This window comes from Acanthochromis polyacanthus, chromosome 11, assembly GCF_021347895.1.
Source record: "Acanthochromis polyacanthus isolate Apoly-LR-REF ecotype Palm Island chromosome 11, KAUST_Apoly_ChrSc, whole genome shotgun sequence".
In the NCBI taxonomy this organism is placed as follows: Eukaryota; Metazoa; Chordata; class Actinopteri; family Pomacentridae; genus Acanthochromis; species Acanthochromis polyacanthus.
This window is the reverse complement of record NC_067123.1, coordinates 17,928,974-17,952,168: the sequence shown is the minus strand read 5'-3', so window position 1 is coordinate 17,952,168 and position 23,195 is coordinate 17,928,974. Positions and strand designations below refer to the sequence as shown.

At 39.9% G+C, this 23,195-nt stretch overlaps 1 protein-coding gene across 14 annotated transcripts in view; it reads left to right on the top strand.

The window, feature by feature from the left end:
* Nucleotides 1–22,228, top strand: part of thrb (thyroid hormone receptor beta) — a 152,996-nt gene extending 130,768 nt beyond the window's left edge. For 11 of the 14 annotated variants that reach the window (XM_051955805.1, XM_051955802.1, XM_051955804.1 and 8 more), the window contains 7 exons: nucleotides 3,856–3,956; nucleotides 4,060–4,207; nucleotides 5,470–5,675; nucleotides 6,765–6,851; nucleotides 7,268–7,414; nucleotides 9,734–9,992; nucleotides 12,897–22,228. In XM_051955805.1, coding sequence (XP_051811765.1) covers nucleotides 3,856–3,956; nucleotides 4,060–4,207; nucleotides 5,470–5,675; nucleotides 6,765–6,851; nucleotides 7,268–7,414; nucleotides 9,734–9,992; nucleotides 12,897–13,138 — 1,190 coding nt within the window. In that variant the 3' untranslated portion in view covers nucleotides 13,139–22,228. Of the gene's footprint in view, nucleotides 1–417; nucleotides 2,819–3,855; nucleotides 3,957–4,059; nucleotides 4,208–5,469; nucleotides 5,676–6,764; nucleotides 6,852–7,267; nucleotides 7,415–9,733; nucleotides 9,993–12,896 lie in introns of those variants that run through there. The other 3 variants (XM_022191894.2, XM_022191895.2, XM_022191893.2) reach the window with 3 other exon arrangements.
* Nucleotides 22,229–23,195: the final 967 nt, after the last annotated feature.

Below are 23,195 nucleotides of genomic sequence, written 5' to 3'. Positions count from 1 at the left end.
GCGGACTTTTCGTGCCACTCAGAACGTATTTCAAACGAATGGGTATATTATATTTTTAATGTAAAACCGTGGCGAATCCAACGCTATATTTTGCATGACATCGTCCCTAACCAAAACCCTAACCATAACCCTAACCATAACCTAACCATAACCTAACCATAACCTAACCATAACCCGGTGGTACACTTACCAATTTGCATAGGAATTTAAAGAATGTCCGATGGCCGCAAACGCGATCACACAAGCAGTATACGCCGATGGACAGCTTAGATCGCCATGAATCCGCCGGTATAAACCACTTTCAGATGTGATTACCACAGCGGGTTTCGTTGTGAGCAACACGAAAAACATTTCGTGCTGAGCGGCACGAAAAACATGACGAAATCGTGTTGGTGCGCACGAAACCGAAACAAAAATTTACGTGACAGTTTCACGAATCCCCGTGAGACCGGGTTGGACAGACTGGCGACCTGTCCAGGGTGTCCCCTGCCTTCGCCCGAGTCAGCTGGGATAGGCTACAGCATCCCCCGCGACCCTAGTGAGGATAAAGTGGTGTATAGAGAATGGATGGATGGATGGATGGATGGATGTCTTTCTAATTACAGTCCAGCTGGGATAAAGTTGTCTTTTTATACATGTAATATGCTAAATAAGGCCTCATATATTATTATTTCTATTCTAATTTCTATTTCATTTTTACAGTACTAAAAATATCTAATTGCTGTTGTAGTGTTGAAATTTTCTCTCTTTAAATTAAAGAAGAAAAATATCTATTAAAACTTGAGGGAAAGTACTTGTACAAATTAAAAGTGAAAGTACATGCATCATGTTACTAAAATGATCATAATAAACATGTTGGAAACATATCTGTGAGTAAGTTCTCACTGGTTTCTGCAGTGTTATGCACAACCTGAACTCAACACACACAGCAGCAATCGCTTCTTCTTCTTCTTCTCCTTCTTCTTGACGGTTTTTCATTTTTTTGTTTGTGTTTGTTTTTGCAATTCGTATTTACAAGACCCACTTTATACAACAACCTGTTCCGGTGAAGGAGCTCTTTTGTATTATTGAAAAAAGCATTATGAATCCCAGCAGAAACACGTCTTCGCCATAAGGCTTATCCCGTCGTTATTGAACAAGAAGCCTGATCAATATGGCTGAGTATAGTGTCGAGGACAATAAGTGTATTATCTGACAGATCACGCAATCTGTCCCTCAGTGCGTCGCTCGCGTGTCTTACCCGTATTGATTTTGCACTCTTTCAAAAGTAGTTACACTGAAAAGTGTAACTACTTTTACAGAAATTGCTGTATTTAGTGTACAACTAATACAGAACTAGATTATTGTTGTTTTTTCATCTTTTACTTTGATCAGTTTCAAGAACAAAAACAAAGCTTCTTTGTGTAACTTTTTATGATTTGTGATTTTCAGCTTACGCGTATGTATGTTTTCACAGTGTAGAGATGTACATTACAAGTGAAAAGTTTGGACACCCAGTCTCATTCAATGATTTTTGGTTTTAATTATTTAATACATGTAGACTTCAAAGCTATGAAAGAATACTTATGGAATCATGTTGTAAACAAAAAAGTGTTCATCTTCAGTATTAATCTACAATGTAGAAAATAATACAAATAAATAGAAAGCATTGAATGAGAAGGTGTGTCCAAACTTTTCACTGGTAGTGTCTGTACACTATTACATGTTCGCATGCAAAACATATGATAGAAATAATATAGATTATTCTCTATTTTAATTTCACATTAATAATTTTTTGTAGTTTTTATTTAGCGTTCTGTGTTTGTTTTATTCTTGAGCTCTGTCTTTAATTAGCTGTAGAATAGCAGTTAAATACACACTTGTCTAGTCAGTGAAATGACAAGGTTATTTACTCTGATGACACCAAAGAGAGAGTTTGCAGATTCTGTTCAAAACACCCACAGGATAAGTAAGGAAGGTTCGAGGTTGTTTGAGGGAAGGTCTCCAAGCCAAGAGTTGCTAATTCTTATATAATCTGAAGACCCTCATCACACACGTTCACCCATCACAGTTTCCTCAGAACCCGTCCTCTTTCTTTAGAACGTTTTTTTTCCCTCTGGATGCAGTAGTACTTAGATCACACCTCTCAAGCTCTCGAGATCTTAATCTCTGACATTGTCACTGTCTGTGGCACATCAAGGATTTGTGGAGTATAAGATTAGAGCCCTACTTCGTCATAAATCTCTGATTCCCAATTTGGCCAGGTGGTGGCGGGTGGGGCAGTTGTTAGGTGTAGTCTGTGGTGTGTGGATTTACTGGATAGAACATTTGTGCATTCGTGTACGGTGAACTTCAGTGAACTTTTTAAGGACCAGGACTAATTATCTCACGTGGCTTAATTCTCGGTATTTAGAACTTGCGAAAATATCTCTTTTTTTGAGGACCAATAATTCTCAGAATCAACCCAGGATTTTTTATGGTGCCCTGCTGTGGCCGTCCATGATGAACTACTGCATAGCAGACATGTATGAGATGCCTCATGCAAGCATTGGCGGCTACCCGGTGCAGGGCGGTGGGGAACACTGCATGTACCCAGGTGAGGGACCCGGCTACGGACACTGTGAACCCCAACCACTGCACCATCCACCCTGCATGGAGCAGGCTTGGCCCCCCAGCCAACATTACTCGTGCTCGTATACAGCTGGTCCTCCTGTGTTTAAGAGTGAGTTTTGCAGCATGGAGATCCCTCTCAGTCATTTCCACCATCAGCCTCAGTATTACCCTGAGATCAAACCTGACTTTTCACACCTGCAGTGGATGCAGGGAGCTCACAAGAAAGGTATGACGTCTGGATTGTGACTTTTTTTTTTCATCTTTCTGGTTTAGATGGTTGTTTGTGAAACGGTTGAATTGCATGTATACGTTTGAATTGACTGAAATCATTTAAGTGTCTTCTGCACTTGTTGAGCTTTCTTTGGAATGTGTGTGAAGAACGTCTTCCATGTTTTTCTGTCGTTGTTTTTTTGTTCATTAAATATATCTCTTTTTCGTAATTAGTGATGACTCCTCCTTGATCAATGAATCAATGATGTCTGGGATTTTCGTATTAAGTCTGATAAGCGTAAATCCAAGACTTAAGGCGTCATGTGGCGACAGATCTGTGAGCAGGACTTGCTGCATCTAATGATCAGAATGTTTAACTGAGGCAGTTGGGGGCTCCTTATTGATTGGTGGTGAGGCAACAGAAGGCTGATTCAACATGAGTGATTGCTTTCCTAACAAACCCCAAAAAAGATATTGATCAGCTTGCTGACCTCCGGACCTGCAGCTTGCCAGAGGTCAGAGCACCAAAGTAATTAGGCAGACTCCCTTATATTAACTCATTGAGTTACCTGGAGGCAACAGCGCCATCTGTGGAAGTCATTGGTAATCAGATATTCGGTATCATGAGTTGACATGTGAGTCAACCGACTTTTAAAACTAGATTTTACTGTGTGACCTTCCACTGCAGCAGAAGTTACATACGGGGCTACACTTGGATGCTACAGATTGACACAAAGGAGCAGCTTACACGCGTCATTTAAGTGTGCAGTTTCTGTTGAAGTTTTCCCTGCTGTGAAAAAGAAATGAAGCAATGACAGTCCCAGTCCATTTTTATAAAAACCTTGACTTAAAAAAAAATGTAAAAATGTGTTACTTAAATTGTTGAAAAACCCACTTTAATATGAAAGTTCAATTTAGGTCAACATAACCTAAAATCAAATTCAAACCAGAGAGACATTTTTAACCGAAGGAATCATTTTAAAAAATGGTTTGGATTAAACATCCTGTTTTGTTTTTATTTAATGAATAATAACCATTTGTCCCTCTCTCCAGGGTACATACCAAGTTACCTTGACAAGGATGAGCTATGTGTAGTGTGCGGGGACAAAGCCACAGGCTATCACTATCGCTGCATTACCTGCGAAGGTTGCAAGGTAAAAAACAGGACAAAGAAAGACAGATGATTTGTAGCAGCAGCTTCACTCAGTCCTCCATCATTTGCAAGCAGCTCTGAGCATATGACCGTCTGCTTTCCAGGGATTTTTTAGGCGGACAATCCAGAAGAATCTCAACCCCACCTACGCTTGTAAGTACGAGGGGAAATGCGTCATCGACAAAGTGACCAGAAACCAGTGCCAGGAATGTCGCTTCAAGAAGTGCATTGCAGTGGGAATGGCAACCGACTGTAAGTTCTTTAGGTCAAGATGGCCTCAGGAACGTGATACTTAGGACAAAAGCTTTTTGTTTTCTCTGCTTTTTGATGTTTTGTCTGTTTTTGTCTTCTTTTAGTTAGTTTATTAACTCTGTTCAGGGACTGCGGATAAAAATTTGCATTCAAGCTTAATTTGACAAAAATAAGATATACAAGCAAATCATTTTTCATTTGATAGTCAACAACAATTAGTAAAAAAATCTAAATATTTGCAGGCACTTGCTTCGAGTACACCTTTTTTGTATTTGTGAAGAAGCACTTGAATACATCACTGGCATTCTGACATGTTATGTAGACAACAATGAATCTGTAAATGGAGAAGATAATTAGTAATTAAAATAACTTGAACATGGATGAACAGTAGAGAGGTAGAATATCCTTCAGGGATGCTTTCTATGGACATTTTAATGCTTTTCTCACCATCAGTGCTCGTTATCTTTGGAATCCTGTTAGTAACATTTCTGCGAAGAGGAAAGTAGCCGCATAAGACACCTGCATTGAGTGTTTAAGACTCCATATATAGACTTTGGATGAAGCGTTTGCTTAAGTATGTGATAGCAGCACAGCCTGAATTTCATCCATCTGTGATGGCTTTGGCCAGTTCAAACAGTTCAAAGTGATTTGAACAATTTAAACTTGAAGTAATCCCTTGTATTTATAGTGTGCTTACAGTATTAAGCATCTTGTAAAGTGTCACCTAAATTGGATTCTCTGCTTTTTCAAGATTGTAATTTAAAGACCGTTGCCCGTTTTTATTTCAAATACACTGCCATTTGGGGTCACCCAGACAATTTCATGTTTTCCGTGAAAACTCACACTTTCATTCATGTGCTAACATAATTGTGCAAGGGTTTTTTAATCATCAATTAGCCTTTCAACACCATTAGCTAACACAATGTAGCATTAGAACACAGGAGTGATGGTTGCTGGAAATGTTCCTCTGTACCCCTATGTAGATATTCCATTAAAAATCAGCAGTTTCCAGCTAGAATAGTCATTTACCACATAAACAATGTCTACACTGGATTTCTGATTCATTTAATGTTGTCTTCTTTGAAAGTAATTGCTTTTCTTTCAAAAATAAAAACATTTCTGAGTGACCCCAAGCTTTTGAACAGTAGTGTATATTTTCAGTTTATCATATCATGGCCCCCCTCCTTTTTCTGCCTCCCTCCTGTCCACTCTCTTTTCTGCTTTTCTACTCCTGCCCGGCTGTCTCCCCTCTTCCGCCCCAGTGGTGCTCGACGACAGTAAGAGACTGGCCAAGCGGAAGCTAATCGAGGAGAATCGCGAGCGCCGTCGGAGGGAGGAACTGCAGAAGACGGTGTGGGACCGACTGGAGCCCACCCAGGAGGAGTGGGACCTCATCCGTATGGTGACTGATGCCCATATGGCCACAAACGCCCAGGGCAACCACTGGAAGCAGAAGCGGAAATTCCTGGTGAGACATCCTCCTCCCTCCCTCCTCATCCTCACAGCCTTCATTGTATTGATTACCCTGCCTTATCCAAATCCCCCACCCCTCCACCCCCCACCCCACCTCTCCCACCCTTACTTCCCTCCCTCCCACCCCTCCAAGTCATGTCCCTGTCTCCTCCACTTCCACCTCAACCACTGTTCCACAGTTCCCTGTGTTAATATGTCCATGTGTTTTTTTTGTATCTCCTTGTAGAGTGGGGAGAATTAGCTGGACGATGGAGAAAAGTGTTCCTCAGCGCAGCAGAACTAATTTATAATGGAACATCTTGTTTTCATGTCTTGCCAAGCAATGATCTTAAACTGCTAATACTAATAACTTGCTTTTTTTGTGCTGTTTCATTCTTCTCTCTTTCTGTTTGTAGCTTTTGATTTCACACCTCACCCTTCTTTTGACTGATTTTGCCTTCTTTTCTGTTAAGTCTAAGAGCTCTATCCAGATTGAAAAGTCTGTCAGTTGTTGACTTTATTCTGGGTTTCTATGGCACGATTCGAGAGAACACTCGTAAAGGCATTAAATAATTTGCCCGCTTGTGGTAGACGAACAGTTTTGCATTGGAGGCAGATAATTTTCATTGAAGATTTGAATTCATTGGAAAAGTTGACGAAGCAAAGCAACAGAAATGTATTGAATTTTTGGAGAACGACGTTGTACTTGTAATAATACAGTGTAATTTATTTCACAATTTTTGGTGCTTTTGTCACCTCTACGGGTGGTTCTGCCCAAAAATGTAATCAAGAATAAATTTTCAATTATTAAAATGGGATTCCAGTTTCAATTGACTGAAGTTTTAGTCATGGGGCTTCCTCTAAATAATCAACTGTTACGATAAAATAATGAATTTCAGTAATGTTCTGCGCGTTTGTCAGGATCTGTTTGAAGCTGTGGTCCTGAGCCTGAATCTCACCATAGAAACTCATCTGGGATTTCTGTCCTCACCTGATTTCTATCTGCACACTTTCATCTGTCTTCAGTTTTAACCTGTTTTCTTTTTAGTTGGCTTGACACGAGTTCTTCATTGAAACTTCACCATTCCTGTTGATTATCCAACAGGTCGAGGAAGCAATGCTTCTTAATGAAATAACATGTAATTTATTCTATACTTCTGACCAGAGTGCAGCGGGGGTGAAGGAAGCTAAGGTAAGAAACTGCAGACATGTTTGTTGAAAATGATAATTTTCTTTGAACTTTGGTCTGATGCAGTGTTTAGTTTCTCAATATCAGTGTTGAGGATACCGTATAGCACATTCATTTGTAGTCATTTACATGCAAAACGCATTTATTTTAGACCAACAGACACATTACTGCTACACGTGATTCGTCCCCATTTACATCTTTACATCATGTTGTCTGCTTAAAAAGGAAACCACCTCACTTAGCATTTCTTCATTAGTGTATTTGACAAATGTTTTATGCTACTCATCTTTACTTTGCGTTTGTTCCATACGTAGTTAGTGGTTAAATATAGTTTCTTTCTTAAGACAAAGTGTTGTTGTATATTTATATTCAAACATGGAGACTGTTGAGACAATGACCTTCCCCTCTTCTTGTTTCAGCCTGAGGAAATTGGTCAAGCATCCGTGGTCAGTGCACCTGAAGGAAACAAAGTGGACATAGAAGCATTCAGTCAGTTTACAAAAATTATCACCCCTGCCATAACCCGAGTGGTGGACTTTGCCAAAAAACTGCCTATGTTTTGTGAGGTAAGGGCAGCTGCTTTCATCCATAAGGTTTCGTGTAGAATGTACGGTGGTGGAAAAAAGCTTTCGGACACCCTTAAAATTTTACACAATCTCAAGTATTATCAGGAAATATTTGTGGAAAAATCTTTTTTGTATTTCAAAAGGTTTGTGTGCATTAGACAGACACAAACAAATACAAAGGATATTTTTTTGTTTGTTGTTTAAAAGAAAAGAAAAACTAACAAAACTAAATTCTTGACAGTTTCAGTATGTCAGTTTTCAGCATTGTTGGTATCAAAATCAACATATAACAGAAAATGTGTTCAAAACAGAACAAAAAATAAATTAACCGTCACATCATCAAATTAGTATTTAGCAGCCAGGCCATTAGCATGCAGTAGAGCTCTAATGCCGGCTGGCATGTTCCCCATGATCCGTACACATTGTTGAGAGGAAATCTTGTCCCATTCTTCTTGAATTACTGATGTTAATTCTTCTAAATCATTGGTTTACCCTTTGAAACAGGCTTTTTGATAATCCACCTCAGATATTCAATGGAGCTCATGTCTGCACATTGAGCTGGTCACTCTAAGACCTGGATACTGTGCTCCTGCAGCCAAGTTCTACTGGCCCTGGATGTGTTCAAGGGGCATTATCTTGTTGAAACATTCAGTTTTGACCTCAATGGAATATTGCACATGCAGAAGGGAGCACGTGGGTTTCGAGAATGGCACAATACTTGGCAGAGTTCAATGTGAGATGACCAACACCAACAGCATTCATATGTCCCCAAACCATGATACTGCCTCCACCGTGCTTGACAGTAGGTACTGTACATGCTGGAGATAATGCTTCGCCTGGCCTTCAGGATACCCTCACATTAGCAGGAGGAAGATAAAGCTGGAAACTGGACTCATCTGACCACTGACTCTTCTTCCAGTTCTTGTATGCTTGGGCCCATCAACACCAAGCTAGCCTTTGTCTCTCATTGATCAGGGACTTCTTGACAACCTTACAGGACCTTACCATGATCTAAAAGTCAGCCACTTTCAATGCAGGTGGAACACTGGACTCCAGTTTGGTTTGACCACTGCTACTGAAGCTCCTGTGGTGTCATGTGGTGGTTTTCCCTGCACATGTGGATCAGGATGCCATCATTTCTTGGTGAAGAAACCCTTAGACACACAGATCTCGGTTTGTCTTCCAATATGTTGGTTCGTCTATATGTCTGCAGAGCGTATCCAACCTCTTGAAGACTGCATCTGCACTTCCTGGCTATCTGGTGGTAGCTGTACCCTTCCTGGCTGAGAATCTGTATCTTCAGGCGTGTTTCCTGCATCAGGTTCCTTGTTTTAGCCATTTTTATCTCTGTTGAACTTTCAAATGTGCTGGCATAATATAGACACAAAGCACGGCACAAAAACTGTGTCTTTTAGTAAAAAGCACAACTTTCATTAGTGGATCACTGGTACCAAAATGACCCAATACTCAAAATTTCTTCTGTATTTTTATGGATCCAATCAATTTTAAGTTTTATATGGCCTTTTTTGGATTTGTTTTTGTATTTTGGCTGTGACTGTACTAAAAGAAATTACACTTGAACACCTAAAAATGACTCTTATTACAATAATTCACAAATGCATGGGGTGTCCAAAAACCTTTCTCCACCTGTGTGAATGTCAAACATAAACATGGAATTGCATTGGAAAATATGGCAAATGTTTGAGGTTATTGGGAAAACGACGAGATAATTTGATGTTCCTGATCCCATTTCTTTCATAACCAACCATTTACATTAAAAATTATGGGTTAATACGTGGAAGCAGTTCAGATAATTCTGAGCAATTTAGAAACTATAAAATAATCGTGTTTATTTTCACTGCAGTATAATCTGACCTCTAAATGTTAGTGGTGTCTAGCTGATTTTACATTCAGGAATGATGTTTGATGAGGACAGGAAACATAGAATTTTTTACCCATATTTTCAGATCAGTGAACAATTAGTGTCTCAATAAAACCTGTGTTCTGGGTAATGTTTTGTAAATTCTGCTGGGACTGGTCAATAGAGGTCTTACTAGTTAGCTAGTAAGCAATTAGGCAAACTTAGCTGCTTATTTGTGCTTATTTTCAGTATCTAAATGTGCCTTAATGTTTTTACGGTTCAAAGGTTTTTGTTATCGATCTCTGATTTGAAGTGGTTTTAGGTCTAATTTTTTCCACCATTTTAAACAGACAAAAATAATCAATAGACAGAGCTGTTTCTGTCGTCGTTGATTTGGCATGTAAGTGCCGTCATGAGCTTACTTTCACCAGTGCTGATGTCTGTCTCATTTCTTCTAGCTGCCTTGTGAAGACCAGATCATCCTGTTGAAAGGCTGTTGCATGGAAATCATGTCACTGCGAGCAGCTGTTCGCTATGATCCCGAGAGTGAGACGCTTACGCTCAATGGTGAGATGGCGGTCACTCGAGGACAGCTTAAGAACGGTGGCCTGGGAGTAGTGTCGGACGCCATTTTCGATCTTGGTGTGTCACTCTCCTCGTTTAATTTGGATGACTCTGAGGTGGCCCTGCTGCAGGCTGTCATCCTGCTTTCATCCGGTAAGCACCTGCTGTCCAGACTTAACACACATCAGTTGGTTATGGGTGTTGTTTCTTAGTTTGGTTTCACTGTGTTACCCACAGCTGTTTACACTTGCCATTATTTATTTGAAGACAAGATATTTAGGGAAGCAGTGAGTGCTGCAGTGAGTAGGCTAATAGTAGCCTACTCACTGCAGCACTAAACTTTTTCAAATTTTATATGACCAGTGAATAATATTATACAATCATCTATTCATAAAAAGCACAGACCTTGTTGCCTCAAAGGCAGTGTTTTTACTGTGTGGTTTTACTCAAAATTTATATCAAACTACAATTAATCACCTTAAACAACCTGAGGTGGGTTGTCCAGCTAGCTTGGGTTTGGCTGCAGTTCATCCATCCATTCATTGTCTATAAACCACTTAATCCTCAGTAAGTTCACAGGGGGCTAGATTCTATCTCAGTTCACTCAGGATGAAGACATGGACACCCTGTCACCAGTCTATCACAGGACTCAGTTCAATTCAGGTCAATTTTATTAATATAACGTAAATTCATATCCTATGTCAACTCACAGCATTTAGCATAACATAGTAAGATACAAACCTTACCAATTTTGTACAGAGCAGAGAACCCAACAATGCAAAGTTGCCTTTGGATTCCCTATCAGCAATGGTGGGAAGGAACCAAAAAAAAAAAGCAACCTAACATAGGGAAGGAAATAAACCTCCAGCAGAACCAGGCTCTGGGAAGGCCGCCGTGTACCTGGAGCAGTTGGGTCTCCACCACCCACACAATCTCTGTGTGACACTCATCTGATTGAAGATCAGTGTTATTCTGTGTTGGTATTGTACAGACATGACATGAGCTAACCCTTCCAACTGTTCTGTCCTTTGACTCATTGACAGTATCCACTAGGGTTTATTTAAAACTCTTCACAAGACGAAAAGGCTAAATGTTTTTGGCCAGAAAGCTGATATTTTGTGCTTGTTCACCATGTGTGAGTTTGACATTTTTTATGCCATAGTATTTGGCATTCATACCAGAAAGGAACACAAGCAAAGTGTACTCATACATGCCCAAATACATAATAAGTTGCATCATATTCATCTCAGCCGTGATATTTATCTGCCTAGCCATTAAGCGAGAGAAATGGTACAGTAATTATTGCCAGCTGGATGGATCCTGTTTCACATCAAGTGCAAATCAAGCCCGACATCTCTTCAAAGGCAGTTTTTGTTCTGCTAGAGAAGGTCTGACTAACAGGTTACTACACATCAATGCTTCACATAACAGAGATAATTAACCCTCTAAGCCCTGAGGAGTTTCTGGATATGTGTAGTCGCTCCGAGCTCATTTTTCACTGCAATATAAAGTTCTGCACCACTATGGAAGCATCACAAACATGGCTAGAGGAAGAGAGACCTTAAAAATGCCTTCTGCTCTATATGGCAAACTTATAAAGCTGTAAATCATGAAAAAAGAATAAACAAAATGTCATATTAAATTAAATTGAATCAAATTCTAAGTTAATAGTTTTGCAACAATTGTAAAATATGTACAACATTTTAGTAAGTGCCCACAGGTGTTACTTCTACTGGATAAAACAGTGGCTGTGAATACTAAAGAGGTTTTATTTCGACATCTCTTTCCTTACTTGTTTCCTCTGAGTCAACACGACCAGTCTTTCAGCCAAATAGTTTTCGTTGTTGTCAGCTCAGTCACTAATGCTTCTCAGTTGGAGTTGGTGAAGGAGTGCTAAATTGTTTGTTGTTTTTTTGCAGAATCTGATTCAGGCAAACAGTTCATCTAACGTGTAGAATAAAGTGATTTTAAATATCCAAGATTTTATCTTAGATTTTGGTTAATTTTAGCAACAGAAAAACATATGACTAGTTCAAGAACTTTAAGAAAGCTGAAAAGTCAAGGATTCTTTCTGTTTTTACAATTTCTGGCAGATTTTTTGGAAGATAGCATGTCAAGGTCAAGGTGTCTTTATTAGTCTCACCTCAGAACAGAACACCTCCCTATGCCCCCCAACTCCCCACTCCCCTCCTCACACATGGTCATCTAGATGACCTTACTTAATTCCCTTCTTTCTGCTCATCCCTGGTAATCTGCTCATTAATGAGCGTCACTGACATTCATGTCTTTTAAACCTGTCAGCAGATCTCAAGTTCAGAAAGGTTAATGGATTTGAGAACAGATAGTGTTGCATTCACTTTTAGTTTTAGGCCCTTTTTTACTTACAAAAGACAAAAACTTGAAATCTTTCTAACAATGTACAGTTTCACAATAGGCTGATGCTACTCAAACTTTCTGGTAAAATTGTAACATCGCTAGTCCGTTTAGCATCCCATCATCAGCCCACATCATTTCTTTATATATGGGGAGGTAGTGACCTCCTCCATCTTTAAAAAGCTCAGTATGCTGTTATCCTGCATTCTGAACATTGATGACCAAAAAGTAATTCTGATTACATCAGGGACCTTCTATACTCATGTTAATCAGTGTGTCCAATGATGGTTGTCCAAGACAAAAATGGATCTTTGTAACATGTGGCAAATGTAGTAAAAGGGTGTATTGTAACCAAAAACCCTTCTGTAAACTTAATCAAGTAGTTCTACTGACTAGACAGGTAAATGAAAAACAGCATGTAAAATAGTCTGCCTTCTCCACCCCTACAGCCTTCAAATGTAGACTTTCGTTCCTCTTTATAAGTGCTAAATCACAGCTATACTGCCCTAAAATAGGGTAACAACACCCTACTGAGCTACTAGAAGGTGAAAGAAGTCCTGACCTGCACATGTATGAGAATGATGTGCACTGCTGACGCTGGGTTGTCACATTTTGTTTCACATTAAGGTACAAAGGTCTATCTTAACTGTCAGCAGCACTCTAATGAACAACGTTTGCCATCAGATCGTCCGGGCCTGAGTAGCGTGGAGCGAATCGAACGCTGCCAAGAGGAGTTCCTGCTGGCCTTTGAACATTACATCAACTACCGCAAACACAAAGTGGCGCATTTCTGGCCCAAGCTGCTAATGAAGGTGACGGACCTGCGGATGATCAGCGCCTGCCATGCCAGCCGGTTCCTCCACATGAAAGTGGAGTGTCCCACCGAGCTATTCCCTCCTCTCTTCCTGGAGGTCTTCGAGGACTGACCAATGGATTTGTGTGTACGTGTGTGTGTATGTGTGTATGTGTGTGTGTGTGTGTGTGTGTGTGTGTGTGTGTGTGTGTGTGTGTATGTGTGTGTGTGTGTGTGTGTGTGTGTGTGTATGTGTGTGTGTCAGCGCCTGGGCACCCTGGTGGTCTCAGGGGTGGAACCAGCAGAAGGCCCATCACAATGAACTTTCTATTAGCACTACTGAGTGTCACTTCATTCCATAGTTTAGGAGTAGCTCTCTGGTCTAGTTTTGGATGAAACCATTCCTTACAGTGCGGGTACATGTGAATAGCCTTTTGGTTTCTGTTTTTTTCTGGTTTGTTTTGTTGTTATTGTGGATATAACCTCTCACCTCGGATTTTACTCTAGTTTTTTTGTGTTGATGATTGTACAGCTGACATAATGGTGATCTTATCAACACTTGTTCATTCAGTAGAAACCATGCAATTGTTGTATTTTCCTTCCTTTATGTTGAAAAACTCAAAATGGCTGCTCACCTGATACATAAAGTAAGACATTGTCAGTGATCCGATAGCCTTTCCCCCCCACCTGCTCGACTTTATTGGACCCGCTTGTTGGTTAATATATTAACTGTCATCCATCCAGTGAGTGTCTGAACTGTTCAGTACTTTACCCATTAACAGTAACACTCACTCTAGTGGACAGCACCTCACAGAAAGTCTCTGGGTAGCCACACATTACAAAGTGACGTCAAAATGCTGCATTCCAGAGCTGTCGGAAAAATCTGAATTTTGCAGGGGGAGAACAGCTGAAGGCAGAGGTCCAAGCAAGAGACAGTAACTTCTCGTGACATCTAGATGGCAGCATACATTGTTAACACTACACGACAATACTCTTCAGCTTGTTTTTCGGCCTCCAAATACATTTAACTTTCCATCAAAATTAAGCAGAATACTTTTTTCAGTGCGTATGCAATGGTAACTGCACTATTGGATACCTGGACAACATTAGTTTCTGCACTACAACTGCATATCCAGGACAGTGCCTGAGGAAAAAATACACCCTTTTTATCAACAGAACAAATAGGAGGATATTTTGAAAATCACAAGTCAAATTTTGACCTGAATTTTGGAAGAGCTGGAAACAGCTATGTACCAAAGCATCTTAAATGAAACAACTTTTGTCACACTCAGAAATTTTCAAGAATAATCTGTTAAACCACGTTTCTTTACCTCTTTTGTGTATTGTGTGTTCTCATACACAGGAACATCAAACCAAACTCCTTATTTAATTACAGCCTCATGTCCACAGCATAATGTTGAAGCGGTCAGATCCACATAAGAACATAGATATGATCCAACCTTTCAATTAGAGCTGGCTGAAGAAAATAGCAAATAATAAAGTCCTAAGAGGCAGGATATAAAGTCTGCTAAATCAAGGAGAGACAGTGAAATGAGACAAAGGGCTTAAATCATATTGTTGGAGGCGCTAATGTTTGCGAGACAAGATAGACCGTATGTCTGTGAGCACATATGTGACATGTGTGTCTTGCTCTTCACCAAAGCCTGTTCGCAACAGAGCTGCAATGATAAGTTGACCGATCGATTTGTTTTCCAAGCACAATCGCCCATAAAAAAAAAAGCTGACATCAGCTTCTCGAATGTAACGTTTTCATGATTTGCTGGTCAGAGAGCACAAGGCATGTGTTCTCAGTCCTGAGGAACTGAGAAGGTCATGTTCTGACATTTTACAGACTTTTAAACAATAACAATCAAAGATAAACATGATTGTTGAGTCCCACCCTCTAGGGCTTTTATATAACAAAAGCAGAGCTGCAATTTTAGATTGAAAAACAAAGTAGTCGATTGACAGAATAGCAACCATTTAGATAATCAAATAATATTTAATAAGTGTTATTTTTTTTCCCAAGCAAACATGGCCAAGATTATAGGTTCCAGCCTGTCTTTTGTTAGGGTTGTTTTTTTTATTCATTTACCATATTTGGTAGTAAATTGGATATCAGTCAAATTTAGAGTATTAGTCAGGCAAAACTAAGGAAAAATCCAATTTTATTTGTATAGCGCCACTTCACAACCTATGTTATCTCAGGGCACTTTACATAGTATAGTGAAGATCTTACAGTATTATAAGAAGCAACCCAACAACTCTCTTTGAACAACCCTTAGTTACAATGGGCAAAAAACACTCCCTTTTAAAAGTTCAAAACCTCTAGCAGAGCCAGGCTTAGGAAGGCGGTCATCTGCCTCAACCAGTTTGGGTGAGGGGAAAAAGAAAAGGATAGTAAGAAACAGGCAAGAAAACAAAAACACTGGGGAGGTTGACCTGCAGGAAGGGACAGAGACAGAGAAGGGAGACAGAAAACAAAGCACAAATTACAGGAGAGAGAAGACACAGAGTTAATGACATCCAATAGTGACATGTAGGGTGGGAGAGGAAAGTCAAAGGGAGTTGCTCAGTACATCATGGGAAGTTTCCCTGCAGCATAGCTAAGCCCTAACTCGGGAGTTTGGCGATAAATTGATAATGAAGAGAATTCTCTTCTTCTTCCGTGCTAAAACCCTATTTGAAATTCTTCCTTGTGTTGATTGTTGTTTTTGCCTTCATTTTTACAAGCTGGACCATGATAACACACAAAAGTTGTCATTTCCAACCTGGAGATTCAGACTTCACCGACAGTGAAGGGACTGCAGCAGTAGCATCAAAATGAGCCTGCTCATCATTGCCAGAGACTGGTCAGGACTAACTAAAGCACATAATGGCACTGATGTCATGAAATGACAATCATATGTACTCGTTTTTGTGTAACAATGCCACATGTTGTGCCAAAACCAAGTGAATGATGCCCTCTTTATTAAATCCCTGCTGGGCTTTTGTAGTGATATCAAGACTGGGCTAACTATCTTAGTTAGTACATGCCGCTCACACGCAGTCATCCCTCTGACTCGTGTTTTAGTCCACGTTAGCAGCTTCCACTATACAAAAAGTCAGAATTTTAAGTGTTTCATCTCAGCTGTATTGCCTCACAGTCCCACATACAATAACTCTGTTTGTTTATTTTTACAAGTCTCTGACATGGGGAGGCTGTATGGTAAAACAGTGACGTCATGGTGCTATGGTGGGTTGGGGCGATGGCTGATTGAACTGTATTGTTATTTACATGTTTGAAAAACAGCCCACCACCTCTTATGATGGCATGCGTATACACTAACACAGACATGCACATATACAGTACATAGAATATATCTGTACACATACTGTACACATGCACATGAATGCATGTGTGTAGATAACACATGGGTCAGACCCACCACTGTGACCAACCGGTGGGGTTTGCAGGTCAAGTGAATGTTGGCTGGCCCAAAAACAGTATGATTCATCATCAGCAAGGTACACTGAGAAAGCTGGTGAGATTGTGAAAACGTAGCGCTCTGTCCTTTCTTTTATTTTAGACGGTATGTTCTACTTTTGTTGTTCTAAACAGCCTGTCTATGGTATTGTTGTTTGCAATGTGACAAACATTTGCTTTGTATATCTCGCTGTTTCAAGCTTCACACTATTCCTCAAAGCAGCTTGTGTTTAGTTTTTTTCTTTTTTTGTTTTGTTTTTCTCATTTCTGTGAAGTGACGCCTTTTTATCAAAGCAATAGACTTGCTGCAGTGTTTAAATGACCCGGACCTCACACACACACCTCGCAAACTGTACAGACTCAAATAAATGCAAAGACAATCAGAGGGAGATGGATGGATGGTCAAGGGCGGGGAGGCACCCAGGCTCCAGCGGCCCCTATGAGCATGCAGGGCTGGGCTGAGCCACGCTGAGCCAGAGCCATTTGGAAAAGTAACATTGGCCACGTTTACATGCACCCAGTGTTGTCTGCAGTCCTGTTAAGGTCTCTGTCTGGTCAAATTGTGTGCAGGTGCGACGGTGAGCCTGACTGGTGCCATTAATAAACCTGTCAATAGAGCAGCCCTGGTAGAAAAGACCCTGGAATAATCATCATCCCACCAGTTAGTGAGCGGTTTATTTCTGCTGGATTAGTGACTTGATCTAAATTGATGTGTGGAAAATGTGAAGTAAATTAAGCCTTTTGTCACATCTGGCTGGCTGAGCAAATCTAATAGACGTTAGGCTGACTTACCGACTGATCCAGTGGTTCTTTACAATCAAACTTCCCAGGAACTAAACTCAGGAACTAAATGAGGACCTAGAAGTCTCTTTGGTGCTCTTGTGTTTGTGTTGCCATTGCATCTGAAGAACCATGAAGATCGCACATTAGAGCCAGTTAGACCTCAAAAAAACATCAGAGACTCAGTCTTTCAGTGTAGTGACATGATAACGCCATCATCTGTTGCTGTTGCTTGACTGTTTGGTCTCCACTGTTGTACAAAACCACCCTGAAACAAAAATCTTTCTTCAGCATGCACTGTCAAACCTCTTTTTGAAACTTTAAAGACTTTCAGTCTGGTCTCAGGACTTTGGCTGCATAACTTAGTATTAAAATGATCATCAACATCAAAACATATTTCTTTTGCTAAGCCCCACTATGCTAGTAACATCCATTACTTGTTATCAGGCTGACTGAAAGCTGTAAACGTGTTGTAGCAGTTGGAGAGCTGAAGCTGTGTTAGGGCGCCTGAATGTCTATGAGCGTTCGACCTTCTGGAGCCTCCTTGGGAGCCGTTTTTGGCAAAGATAAAAGTACTCAGAGGAGAGAAATACTGACTGGTGAGACTCAGAGATCTGGAGTTAGATCCAATAGCTACTACTTGTGGTTTTGGTGTGCTTGGAGTTTACATTAAATTCAAATCTACTGGATTCTACACCCCAAAGGAAACAGTCTAAAAGACCCAGTTAGGAGTCTGTTCCTATAAACCTCGAGTGTGCCTCGAGTTCATGCAGTGGAAAAGCTCATATACAGAACTGAATTCCACAATTGTCCACTGGTTCAGAAGCAGGAACTAGAAGGGGTCAAACTATGGCTGGTGCACTACAACTGGAGCACTGTTCCTACATTCAAAATGCAAGCACGACTCCTGAGTTCCTCTAAATGTTTCTGTGTTCCTGCACAGGTAAAGAGCCACGTTCAAACACTTAAAAATCATTCTGAATAACTTTAAAGCTGCATGAATTAGCTTTTGTTGTATTGTGGGACAGAACCCCACAGCAGCAAGATGGACCATTTTAATATATGTCTGTGAAGATTCTCAGTCATCCAGGTCATGGTAATCGCAGGAGATCCAGCAAAAACCAACTGGACTTCTCTAGTAGACTTATCACATTTCATCTTCATCCTTGAAGATGCTTCACCTCTAACATCTTCAAGAACCTACAAGAGAAGTCCAGTTGATTTTTACTGAAGCTCCTACAATTAATTTTAATCTAAGTACTTTACAATGATGCTACAGCTAATGTAATTGCAGACAGTATTATAGTGCATATTTGCATGTTCTGCAGACGCAGAGCAGCATTAGTATTACAGTTCCTGGAGGAAATGCCCAACCGTTAATCTGCTAGATGTTCAGATGTCCTCACTAACTGTTATCTTTGCCTGTTTGATGCTGGATGCGGGTCAGATAAAATACATTGAGTTTATCAGAGCTTTTAGCTAAAGTTGCGAGAGACAAAGCACTACACACTATATGTATGCAAAACTAAAGGATAAAATGAAAAAAAGACAAAAAAAAAAAACTTCCGTGGATTTGTAGAAGTGAGTAATAATATTCTATCGTGACTTGTTGCATGAAACACTTCATAGTTGTCTGCTGTCACCATCAAGGTTGCTTATTGCTTTTGATGTCCACAGTGCTTCTTCTTTTCTGGAACTTCACCTTAGCTTTTACGAATCAAGTTTTGTTGCATGTTGTGTTTCCCTGCCTTCAATGGAACTGCGGTCAGAAATTAGTGCTATAAAGTCCTCTATTTAACTTAATTCGATTTCGTTTTATACAGTAACTCATGACAAATGTCATCTCAGGGCACTTCACATTAAGACACATAAGGACCTTACGAGAGGATTATCGATGTCTGAAACGCTCCCTTCCTGCTTATAGGCGCTGAGTATAACCTCACCCTGTGTTTAAAGATCACCATGGTTAGAGAATAGTGTGTAACTGAAGGTCTAACGTGTTGCTTTTGGTTAGATCTAAGTCATGTTTGAAGCCAGCCCTGGATCTCTCATAGTCAAAGTATGAGGTCATGAGGTTGAAAAAATATTCATGTGAACATTTGCGCAAACAGTGAAATTAAACTTTAACTTTTTGACCTTAAATCCACTGGTTAGAAGTTAAGAGGAAGGTGTGACCTGTCTATTTTAAACCATCCTTGACTTTACAAAGCCAATGCTGACGTATTGGGACTTATCTATGTTATGAAACTTACATATGAAAAAAAACCTCAGTCCACCTCCCTCAGCCCCCCGTCCTCAAATTCGAGTGTGAAACTGCACTCATTTTTAAATGTATCACATTCAGAGTTTGTACGAGTTCACTGTTTGGTTGCTAATCATCTAATCGTTTTTGGGGGGTTTTCAGTTTTGTCACAGTGGTTCAGACTTGTGCTGTAGAGACATGACTGGATGTTGTTCTTTCTTTTCAGACCCTCATTCGACCTTCCTTTTAACTAACGCTACATTAGCACTCACAGACTGCCCCCTTCCTGTCTTGCCCCTGCACTGCCTCAGCTCAGGCTCCAGGCTGATCTACTGGAGGTAATACATCAACCATGGTTAAGTAACTAATCTTACTGTCCCTTTATCAATGCTAATGATAAAGTGGCAACAGTATTTGAGTTATTTAAAGAAAAATCCTGGACTTCATGTCCGCGAATAGCTGTGCTCGTAAAGTTTAAAACAGTGGATTTGCACATATTCTATACAGAATGTAGCCTTGAGTGCACGAGAAACCATGATGGTTACTTGCAGACAGCAGAAAAGAGCTGCTTTCCGTTTCCCGCTTGGCTGGTAAAGCCACATAAGAGTTATAAAGTAAAAACAAGACCAACACAGTACAAATCTCATAGAGGCAGCATGCTCACGTTGCAGCCGCAAATTTTTGGTCGCAGGCTTATCGCCACAGAGTAATGTGGACCCTCATGGACGTTGGTGGATGACAGGAAATCATGATTGTCCTTCACTTTACAGGTGTCACAGAGTACAAATGACACCGTCCTTATAGTTAACGTCAGTTTAACAACTATTTCTTTACATATATGTTTAGCTACCATATGACCCCTGGAGAGCTCTGTACAAAGGCAAAGCCAGCCTCAACAGCACTGTTCTATCCCCATGATGTGTCAGCTTGATCTCATGAGAAGCTGGTACTTAGAAAGATCCAGTTTTCTTTTTGATATGTGCCATTTATTATGAATAATATTTCATCGAAAGTAATTATTAACAGTGACATAATAGCTGCAAAAATCTGAAATTGTGGCCTTTAAAGTTAAAGTAACAAATTATTGCGTTTTCACACCTAACAGACATAACGCTACCCGGGGAATGCAATTCTAATACGAAATCTGATTCTAGCTTTAGTTTTATCACCTGACAACTCCTGGAATTCAACAAAACGGGCTCTTTTGCTGCTGTAAAATTTCGCAGTTCAGCCGAAACAGTGAGCTAAAAGACACTGAAATGTCCCGCAGTGTTAAATTCATGATCATTTTCCGTCAGTTTGTCATGGCGAGTGACCACTAATAGACAATGACTTAACTCAACATTCATGGGGAAATCAATTGGCGCGGATTTAATTCACATATAAGACGTTTTTGAGCAAATTACACTACTGTTCAAAAGTTTATGGTCTCTTAGAAATGTCCTTTGAAATGAAAGAAAAGCAGTTTTTTTTTTCAATAAAGATAACATTAAATGAATCACAAATACAGCGTGGACATTGTTAAGGTGGTAAATGACTATTCTAGCTGGAAATCTTTAAAGGATTATCTACATAGGGGTACAGAGGAACATTTCCATCAACCATCACTCCTGTCTTCTAATGCTACATTGTGTTAGTTAATGATGTTGAAAGGCTAACTGATGATTAGAAAACCCTTGTACAGTTATGTTAGCACATGAATGAAAGTGTGAGTTTTCATGGAAAACATGAAATTTTCTGAATGACCCCAAACGTTTGAATGCTACTGTACATAAAAATAGAAAACTGAGCATGACCCTTACTTAACTCTGTGTCGAATGCGATATAAATGGGTGCGTCTTGCAGGATATGTAGAAACTGTCACTCAACCATAATTACTTGAATGAGCGTCTATACCGAACTGTTGGTGCATGTAAACATAGTCAATGCTGACTGTTGTTTCAGAAAATGTTTACTGTTCCTTAAGTGGTGCCAGTATGCTGTTATCTCTCCCACGAGTTGTTACTCTTAAGGTTACTCAGTTATAAACCAATAACAAGAGTTGCACCATAGAAAAGCTATTTTACAGTACAAAGGAAAAGGATGTATATTTTCAGACTGCAGATTTTTTTACAGATGTTAGCATAATAGGAACATGATATTGTTTTGCATATTGTTAAAAAATACAGTATCTTGCTCTCAAATCCATTTCCACATCTCTGCAATGAAACTGAGCAAGACGTAATGAATCATAAAAACACGTCAATTAGTGCAGCATTAGTTCTACGACTTAAAAAAAAAAAAAAAAGAAGAATCTACTATTACTGTAGCTGGACCTCACTGCTACACATGAACACATTTAGGGACAACTTCGTGTAACCAGCATCAGAGAGAGAGTCATCCACCGTCCACACAGATTTCTCTCCTTGCGTGTTTGAGTGTCTTCTTGTTTGGCTCATCTGTTCAACACATACTGGAAAACCGAGAGAGAGAGCGAGAGAGAGAGAGAGGCAGTGAGGAAAGGTGTATGTAGGTGTAGGAGTGAATCTGTGGAGAACGTGAAAACCTTGTGCTCCAAACATTTGCTGTTGCGTATTTTGCTAGAAACCGTTTCTAGTAATCCACTGTCCAGCAGTGGACGGTGTTCTGACGTGAGCGTGGAGAACTTCCAGAGCAAATGATCTTGATGCTCGTGACTGACGATGATTGCAGCTAATGTGAATTGGCTCTTGTGAATAAAGATGGTTTTGAGAGAATTTGGTTTTGTGCTTTTACTTATTTTGCTTTTTATATATATTTATTTTGATTACTTGAGTTTTTTTTTTCATTTCTTTTTGACCTCAGTTTGACTTTTGTTTTGGTTAAAAGGTTGTTTTCTCTCCACTGACTTCCATACTGACAATATTATTCATCTCCAGAGTTAGAGCCTGTTCCTCCACCTCTCTGTGCATTGTGTCCATTAATACTGGGATATGACTTGTCATTTTTTTAAGGATAAGTTACTTTATAAATATTGAATGTCGTCCAGATGTATTTCAACATCAATCCATCCATCCATCAATTATCTTAATCCTCGTTAAGGTCATGGGAGGGCTGGAGTCTATCCCAGCTGACTTAGGGTGAAGGCAGGAACACCCTGGACAAGTCACCAGTCTATCACAGAGCTACACATAGAGACAAACAATCACACTCACATTCACACCTACAGATAATTTAGAATCACCAGTTAACCTCAGAATGTTTTTGGACTGTGGGGGGAAGCCAGAGAAAGCCCATGCATGCACTTTTTTTTGGCTTTATGTCAAAAAAGATAAAAACACTACAACTGGGCAAAAGTATAAACTGGCCTGCAGCTTGTAGTTGTAGCTTGTCGAGAAGAAGACTGAATATTTCTGATTCTTAACTATCAAACTGAAGCAGTGACCGTTTTGACGTCTCTTTTCGAAGGTCAGATTGATCCCCTCATCAGAAGCTTTTTCAACATGTCGCCATTGTTCTCCTGAAACATGTTTGTGCTTCCAGTTTGTAACAGAACATTGCTCACGAAGTAGCATTGTTACAGGAGGAAACATGCAATCAGAAGTAAATGAAAGTATCCGAAATCTGTTTGGTTTCTAAGAGTCATTCCCAGGCTGAAGGTTATCAAGCTTTGTTCAGAGACGTTTGAAAACAGCTTCATCACAGACACAGAATTCATTAAATAGAGCACACAAAGACTGCAGT